General features: G+C 46.3%; 1 protein-coding gene across 1 annotated transcript in view; it reads left to right on the top strand.

Moving 5' to 3' along the window:
• Positions 1-4,489: 4,489 nt before the first annotated feature.
• The window catches only part of LOC143288865 (uncharacterized), a 15,392-nt gene continuing 10,792 nt past the window's right edge, over positions 4,490-9,089 (top strand). The window contains exons 1-2 of the mRNA XM_076597516.1: positions 4,490-4,939; positions 6,017-6,206. Of these exons, the coding sequence (XP_076453631.1) occupies positions 4,756-4,939; positions 6,017-6,206 (374 nt within the window). The 5' untranslated portion in view covers positions 4,490-4,755. The remainder of the gene's footprint in view (positions 4,940-6,016; positions 6,207-9,089) is intronic.

The following is a 9,089-nucleotide window of genomic DNA, read 5'->3' as shown; positions in this document are numbered from 1 at the left end:
TGCCGAGGATCTTTCGTAGGCATCTCCGGTGAAATAGCTCAAGTTGTTGAATGTGACGGCGATACGTCGTCCATGTTTCACAGCAGTACAAGGTGGTCAGTATAACAGCTCTGTAGACTTTGATTTTGGTGCTGAGCCTGATGCCTTTGTTGTTCCACAGCCTGTTGTTGAGTCTGCCAAAGGTGGAGCTGGCCTTGGCGATGCGCAGCGTCACTTCTGCCTCAAGGGCTCCGTTGCTGCATAGGGTGCTGCTCAGGTAGCCAAACTTGTCGACTGACTTGATCTCTGTGTCATCATCTTGACTGCAGGTGGGGGGGGGGAGGCATTGGCATTCTGTGAGCTAGCTGGTTGGTAAATGGACTCGGTCTTGCTGAGGCTGATGGTGAGTCCAAAGCGCCTGCAGGAGGTTGAGAACCTGTCCATAATGAACTGCATGTCCTCATGGGTGTGTGCAGCAAGCGCGCAGTCATCAGCGAAGAGGAACTCTCTCAACAGTGCCTCAAACACCCTGGACTTGGCGTGGAGTCGCCGCAAGTTGAAAAGTTTGCCATCTGTGCGAAACTGAATGTAGGTGCCCCGTTCACAGTCTTGGAAGGCGTCAATCAGCATGGCAGAGAAGAGAACGGAGAACAGTGTGGGTGCCAGGACGCAGCCCTGCTTCACTCCATTTACCACAGGGAACGGATCCGACATGTCAGTATTTTCCTGTACTCTCGCCTGCATGCCATCGTGGAATGACACAATCAGCTGGATCAGGCTCTCTGGGCAGCCGAACTTTAGGAGGATCTTCCACAGACCACGGCGGTTCACCGTGTCGAAGGCCTTAGTCAGGTCTACAAAGACCATGTGGAGCTCCTTGTTCTGCTCACGGCACTTCTCTTGCATCTGGCGTACGGCAAACACCATGTCACATGTTCCCCTGCCTGAGCGGAAGCCGCACTATGCTTCAGGGATGACTGTTGGAGACATAGTCAACCAGTCTGTTCAGTATGAATCGGGCGAAGATCTTGCCGGCGATGCAGAGGAGAGAGATTCCACGGTGGTTATCGCAGGATGTTTTGTCTCCCTTCCGTATGCAAATGTGGACAATTGAAGCATCCTTGAAATCCTGGGGGACCTCCCCTCTCTCCCAGATAGACTGGAACAGGGCAGTCAGCTTGTCTGTCAGCACCTCGACTCCATACTTGTCAGTCTGGATTCCATCCGCTCCTGGTGCTTTTCCTGACGTCAGCTTCAGGGCCTTCTGGGCCTCGGCCTTGGTTGGGAGGGGCAGCTAGCGAGTCATTGACTGGTAGCTGTGGGAGGGCTGCAATTACCTTGTCAGATACGGACGAGTCCCTGTTGAGGAGGGTGTTGAAGTGCTCTGCCCAGCGGGCAAGGATGTCTTTCTTGTCTGTCAGGAGGGTGGTCTGGTCCAAGGCTCGGACAGGGGTTGATCCTGCGTACCAGACGATGGTCCGACCAACAGACTGCTCCTCTCATGCAGCGTGTAATTGAAACATCACCTCTGTCCCTCTGCCGGACAATCACATAGTCCAGCATGTGCCATTGCTTGGAGCGGGGGTGCATCCATGTGTTCTTGTACTTGTCCGCTTGTTGGAAGAGGGTGCTGGTGATGGTCAGTCCATGCTGCGCGCAGAGCGAGAGCAAAAGCAGTCCGTTGGAGTTGCACTTGCCAGTGCCGTGCTGTCCTAGGACTTTTGGCCATGAGGAGAAGTCCACGCCGACGCGGGCATTGAAATCCCCAAGGATGATCAGCCTGTCCTTTCTGTCTACCGCTGAAATGGTGCGGCTGAGCTCCTCGTAGAAAGCTTCTTTGATGTCATCAGGGTTGGCCATCGTCGGGGCATAGCAGCTGATGACTGTGGCGAAGCGATCCTCGGACAGCTTCAGACGCAGGGTCATCAGCCTATCGTTTATCCCACGTGAAAGGCTGTCAAGCTGCCGTGCAAGTTTGGTTCATATGGCAAAGCCCACGCCTGAGGGTCTTGGGGTGCCGTCTGGCTTCCCAACGCAGTAGAAGGTGTATCCCCCTCCAACTTCCTCCAGCTGAGTTTCACCGGCAAACCCTGTTTCGCTCAGGGCTGTTATGTCCACCTGGTAGCGATCAAGCATTCTAGCAATGAGCGCTGTGCGCCTTTCTGGTCTGTCGTCTCTGTCTAAAAGGGTGCGAACATTCCAGGCACCCAGAGTCAGGGCATGACTCCTGGTTCTTTTCTTCTGTTGTTTTCGACTGCTAGTGTTGGATGTCCAAGTAGGTGCGGTTTCCTGCTAGGTACTAGGCGAGGCAGGCTTTGTTTAGGGATCCTTTTATCTCCCCTTCCCCACGTGGGGAGAGCAGTGCTGTCCCTAAAAAGGGCTGCTCTGACAATGTGGGAGGATACTGGCGCCGCATCTGCCCCAGTCTATGGCCGACGACCATCACCCCACAGTCGCCTGCGTGCAGAGTCGTGACTAGGAACTGGCCAGCAGCATCCTCTGCCTGTCCCCGTTACCACTTCTCCATCGCTGCAGGGCTTGGGAAAGCTGGGTGCTGAAGGGCTAGCTCCTCGTTCCGACATTAGCCTGGTTGCCTGACCAGCACAGGTGACTTTTTTTTTAGTGAAGAGGAGTTGTGCAGTCTCTCGCCTACCGACGCTCACAGTCCCACAGGTGCAGATACTGCCACGTGTAGGGCGGCTTCGGCAGGTGCAGGTTTTTCTTCGGAGTTTCGTCTCCTAGGAGGACTTCCCCCTGCCTTTTGGTCATCCTCTTCCGCCTTCACAGCCGTTGGGAAAGGTTTCCTCCTCCGCCTGGTCCGTCGTTGGGAGACTTCACATGCGGCAGGTAGTACTGGGTTACATGGTACCACTAGCAAGGGCAATGCCCCTGACCCGAATTTTAGTTTTTAGTTCACGATACAGGAATGGGATAAGCTGTTAAATATTATTCAGGAGTTGAAAAGGTGGGGTATTCGACTGGATTTGAAAGACTCCAGCGGATACCCAGTAAACATTCTGAAATCCGTCCGTCGCATCCCGAAGTTCGCCTGGCGACCAAGGACTTGCATGGAATGTGATGATGACCTCTCAGGACAATCATTGCCCCCGAAAAAGCTAATGACTGCTTTTTCCTAGGTGAGAACTTATCAGCTCCGTCTTGAGCGGAAGATTTTCACAGAGAATGTTTGGAGAGCCAAAAATGCGCACTGTATGTTTGTCAAAAACGCACGCTGTTGGCCAGCTGCAGAACTGCAAGTATATACTAGTATCAACAAGTTAAGGACTTGTGAAATGAGAGGTCGCTGAGTTCGAAGCAACCCCCCACTCGTATTGTGTTGGCCTTGAGGTAACGCGTCCGCCTTGGAAGCGAGGGAATCTGAGCGCACTGGTTCAAATCCCTCACTCGCCGGTATTTTCTCCCCCTCCACTGGACCTTGAGTGGTGGTCTGGACGATAGTCATTCGGATGAGAATATAAGCCGAGGTCCCGTGTGTAGCATGCACATTGCGCCCGTACAAGAACCCTCGGCAAACAACAAAAATGTTTTCTCTGTCAAATTTCTATAGAAAATCCTTTTTGACATGAAAACAAATAGAACTGCAGGGAGAGACAGACACAGAGAGAGAAAGAGAGAGAGAGAGATGGGGGTTGGGGGAGGTGGCGCTCTCATTGTAGCGACGCGAACTTCACACAGAGAAATCTGTTATGGCAAATAGTTTTCCTATTACAATACAATACGATACGATACGATACGATGCGATACGATACGATACGATAAGATACGATACAATAATAATCACCCCTGCCCTCTCCTATCATTTTCTTTGCATTGATTTCGAGCTTTCAATGATAACAATCAAATGCGAAAATCAATACTTAGACAAGATGTCCACAAAAATAACCAGAATATGTGACGGAACATTAAACAGTTATGTTCGTCCTTCATTCCTTCCTTCCTTCATTCCGTCCGTCCTTCTTTTCTTCCTTCCTTCCTTCTTTTCTTCCTTCCTTCTTTCCTTCCTTCCTTCTTATCTTCCTGACTCTGAAGTTTTGAAGCTATGTTGTGACAGCTTGTCATCTTGTAGATATCGATATAGATGTCTCTCTTTTCTTATTCTTTCTTTTTTTTTTCTTTTCATCTTTTTAAACAGTGCGATTAAATGTTGACAAGGATTTATTGATTCTTTATTTCTTTGTTGATTGCGCGTGTGAGTGTTGTCATTCATGCGGTCCTTAACTTATTGCTGGTAGTATATAACATGTACTTGTTTTTTATAGTCATCTGCTTGCTTTTGTAGGGCTTGTTTTTTTGGGGGGGGGGGGTTGGGGGTTGGGGGGGGGGGGGTTGTTTTGGGGTTGTTGGGGTTTTTTTGTTTTGCTTTTGCTTTTTTGTGCCTTGTAACTTATTGCTAGTAGTATATAGTATAGCATGCTGGGTTTATACTTGCCAGTCCTAGTCATCACAGAAGCGGGTGTCTTCTGTTGTGGCTGGTCTTTTCTCAGGGCGAGCACGACAGTATACACATTGTGTTTTCATATGCTTGCAATAATTAGTTAAGAAGAAGTGAGAACAACTTGGTCATAAAGAGGGAGGAGAAGGAGGAGGAGGAGAAAGAGGACGAGTAGGAGGAAAGGAAAGGAGGAGGAGGAGGAGGAGGAGAAGAAGAAGAAGAAGAAGAAGAAAGGGGAGGAGGAGAGGGAGGAGAAGAAGAAGAGGAGGAGGAGGAGAGGGAGAAGAAGAAGAACAACAACAACAACAACGACAACCAGAGCCATGTCTGGCACAGAGGAAGACGACAAGCACGGACAGACCCTGCCCAGTGGTGGTGGTGGTGGTGGTGGTGGCGTGTCTTCCCCTTCTTCTTCTTCACGGCGGAAGTTACTTCCCTTCCGTGTGATTGTCACACTTGTGGCCTGTTTTCTTCTGGAATTCACGTCAGGGATTCAGTACATGTTCGGTGAGTGTGTGTGTGTGTGTGTGTGTGTGTGTGTGTGTGTGTGTGTGTGTATGTGTGTGCGTGCGTGTGTGAGTGTGTGTGTTGTGGTATTGGTGTGTGTGTGTGTGTGTGTGTGTGTGTGTGTGTGTGTGTGTGTCCGTGGTAACTGAAACTAACAAATTCGTTTTCTCTGGAAATGCTTTGTCTATCGACAACAGTTTGGCTAAAAAATAAGAAGGAAAATACTGTTGCCACACAAACTTTTTTTTTTTTCTTTTTTTTTTTTTTAATGAAATGCACCTTTTGGAAGAGCGCAAACAAATTTAGATAAGCCAAAATATTTCCACATTCAGGTTAATGTTACATTTCTCTTCTTCTTCTGCGTTCAAGTTCGTGGGCTGCAACTCCCACGTTCATTTGTATGTACACGAGTGGGCATTTACGTGTATGACCGTTTTTATCCCGCCATGTAGGCAGCCGTACTCCGCTTTCGGGGCTGTGCATGCTGGGTATGTTCTTGTTTCCATAACCCATCGAACGCTGACATGGATTACAGGATCTTTAACGTGCGTGTTTGATCTTCTGCCTCTTGCGTATACACACGAAGGGGGTTCAGGCACTAGCAGATCTGCACATATGTTGACCTGGGAGATCGGAAAAATCTCCACCCTTCACCCACCAGGCGCCGTCACCGAAATTCGAATCCGGGATCCTCGGATTGAAACTCCAATAACGTTTTAACCACTCGGCTAAGTATTGCGCCCGTCGAATGTTACATTTAATTCTTTGTTGTCGTCCTGCAAAATTCTGTAAAAGAAATCCACTCTGATAGGATGCATGCACTCGAGGCCAGACAAAGCGCGTTAATTGGATTGGCAGCGCTGCTTTCAGGCATCTGCCTAGCAGATGTGGTGTAGCGTACATGGATTTGTACGAATGCAGTGACTCAGTAACGATTCCTTGAGAAACTGAAACTGATCAGTTTGATGCTCTTGTGGATTTTTTTTTTTTTAAATTTCGCTAGTGTTTTGCTACTAGTAGTAGTAGTAGTTGTTGTTGTTGTTGTATAATTAATTTTTCTGTTTGACTGAATCCAAGGCAATTTTCTCCCCTACATCACGTCCTACTTACGTCAAAGGGCGGGAAGCACTACAGTGGACTACAGCGACACCTTCTGGATAGGGCAGAGCAGCCGGATTGCTTTTGCTGTCCTCATGCCCTTGCTGGGTTTAGTCCTGCCGCGGTTACCTCCCCGCCTCCAGTTCTTTCTCGGCTTTTTAGCTTTTGCGTGAGGTTTTTTGTTTGTTTGTTTTTTGGGTTTCTTCTTCTTCTTCTTTTTTTTTTCCTTTTTTTTCCTTCGTCATTATCCTTCTTTTAAAGAAGGTTCGAAGTGTTGTAGTGTGTGTGTGTGTGTGTGTGTGTGTGTGTGTGGACAGACGGAGGGAAGGACGGATGGTGTGTGTGTGTGTACGTACGTACGTACGTGTTTATCAGTCAGGGTTGTTCTCCGCACTTATATAACCTTTATCGTTGTGTGCATTTTGTGTCAGATCTCTGTGTACACATTCATCCCAGTATGTTTATTTTTTTGCAGGGTGTCTTTGTTCATGCTTTAAATGCATGTACTTGCATTCCGCAACTTTCCGCATACATTCATCCATCTGGGGCCGTATTCAAGAGAACATCTTGCCTGAAGGTAAATGTGTACCTGCAGGTAATCTGCCTGAGGCAAGGCAAACTGCCCGATGGTAAGCAATATCCAGTATCATGAACACAAGAGTCCACCCGCGTGTCTACAAACCCTTACTACCTGCCAAGGGTGACTGCCCACGAAGCAGAAGTAAATATGGGGGATAATTTTGCAGCATTTTTCTTCCTTTTTTTTAAAAAAAAAGGGAAAACAGGCGTGCTTTACGGATAGCACGCGTTTTGCGAACTCTCTCGACAATGTTCCGAGCTGTGGTGCGATGAGAAGTGAAACTGAGAGCATGCACAGACGGGAATTTTTTTTTTTTTTTTTTTTTTTTTTTTAAAGATGATGGGTTAGCTGTCTGAGCGCGGATAAATTATCCTTCAAGGTAAACTGTACCTGGGTCCCAACCATGTCAAAGATAACTTGCATGAAGGCAAAATGAATTTTATCTTGAATATGGCCCCTGGCCATGGATTCGTCTATGTTTATTCATTCATCTCTATATGCATTATATTCATTTCTGTGCGTAAACTCATCTATGTGCCTACACTTAATCCTGTCAATATTTTCGTCTCTGTGTACACAACCGTATCACTTATCTCTGTGCGTATATTCATTTTATCTGTGCATACATTCATCTGTCCCTGTGCAAACAGTCATTTCTCTGTGAATAAATCTTTCACCTATCTTCTGTGCGTGTAATAATACATTTCTCTCTTTGCTTACAGTCATCTGTCTGTGCTTACACTGATCTCTTTGCATGTTCTCATCTGTACATACACTGATCTGTGTGTGCATGTATTCCACTCTGTGTGCATACAGTTAATCTCTTTCTGTATGTATCTAATCTCTGTGTGTATGCGTTGATCTGCAAATATATTCACTGACTGACCCAAACAATACATTCGTTGTTCTGCGTTATATTCATTGCTTTGCATACATTCACCTTTTTTTTTTTTTAAACATGCATATACATGAATGCCAATGGAAATTTATACAGCGTGTTTCAATGCTCAGGGTGCTTCACAGTGACTGCAAAACGTAACACCAAAGAAACAAAAGTAATCATGGTATGGTGTATGACGCAAAGAGATACAAGTAACAGCATATCACACACACACACACACACACACACACACACACACCACATGCACACACACACACCACATGCGCGCGCGCGCGCGCACACACACACACACACACACACACACACAGAACAGATGGCAGAGCAGGATCAGCTTTTGTGATATCGGAATTGAACCGTGAGAAAATGTACCACCTGGGCAAATATCTTTCTATCTTTTCTGCTGAGCTCGTTGCCATACTTACGGCCATAAACCACATTCTGGATTTTCATAAAAAGGATAGTCAAATCCTACTTTGCGTAGACTCAAAATCGTCGTTAAATGCACTGAGATCTGCAAATCAAAAATTACGCCTTGAGATGATCACAAAAATGAAATATATTGTACATCAATTATCGATCAAAAGCATCCATGTAACTTTCATTGGGGTGCCTTCTCGCTGTGGAATTTTTTTGCAAATGAGAGGGCAGATCAGGCTGCCAGAAAGACAGCGCGAAACAGCGAAGGCTCAATCCTTCTCAGGAATCCATTGCATTTACAAGAATACTACAGGTGTATAGAAAAAGTGTCAAGTGATTGACATAAACATAGGCTAAAAGATTTAGACTTCCAGTATTACCGTCACTGTATGAAGACAGTTACAGCAAGCAACCCCAAGGCTTACTTAAATGATTTATCTGTCTCCCAGTCAAGACCAGTTAGAAGTTTAATTCATCGATTCCGTTTGAATGCCCTACGAATTAAATTTTGCCAAAAATATACAGTGTGAGTGCGGAAAAGAAGTCAATGTCTACCACATACTTGTCCAGTGTCCAAAAACAAGACCACTTTTCTTTCAAAAACTAGCCGACCAGTTTCCACCAAACACATATTTGTCCTTAGGAGATGTTTTGAATAATTATTCATTACTTCAAAAAAAATTCTGAATGTTTGATTCAAAGTCCAGTTGGTATCTACCTTTGACTGATCACGTTTTTGTTATCATTAGCATGCTTTTTTTTACTGCTATGTAGATGTTTAACTCACCGTCGTAATTCATGTTATAAATCACTGTTAGTCACTACAGTTCTTCGTAGCTCTTCGTTTTCCACTACTCACTATAGTGATCCCACCACCTCTTCTCATGTACCCCACGCCTCATCTCCTATGCGCACATACTGTTTCTTCTTCTTCGTTTTTTTTTTTTTTTTTTTTTTTTTTTTTGTACCCGTCTAATATCACTTAACAGTGAAAAGACGTTTAACTAAACTAAACTAAACCCCCACACAGCTAACCCACACACACCCCCTCCCCCGCCCTCCCGCCTATAGCTTATAATCAATCTCTGTGCATGTGGAGTGATGACCCAGAGTTAACGCGTCCGCCTAGGAAGCGAGAAAATCTGAGCGCGCTG

The sequence above is a fragment of the Babylonia areolata genome, chromosome 13 (assembly GCF_041734735.1).
Source record: "Babylonia areolata isolate BAREFJ2019XMU chromosome 13, ASM4173473v1, whole genome shotgun sequence".
Taxonomy (NCBI): domain Eukaryota; kingdom Metazoa; phylum Mollusca; class Gastropoda; order Neogastropoda; family Buccinidae; genus Babylonia; species Babylonia areolata.
This window is presented reverse-complemented; position numbering and strand designations above follow the sequence as displayed.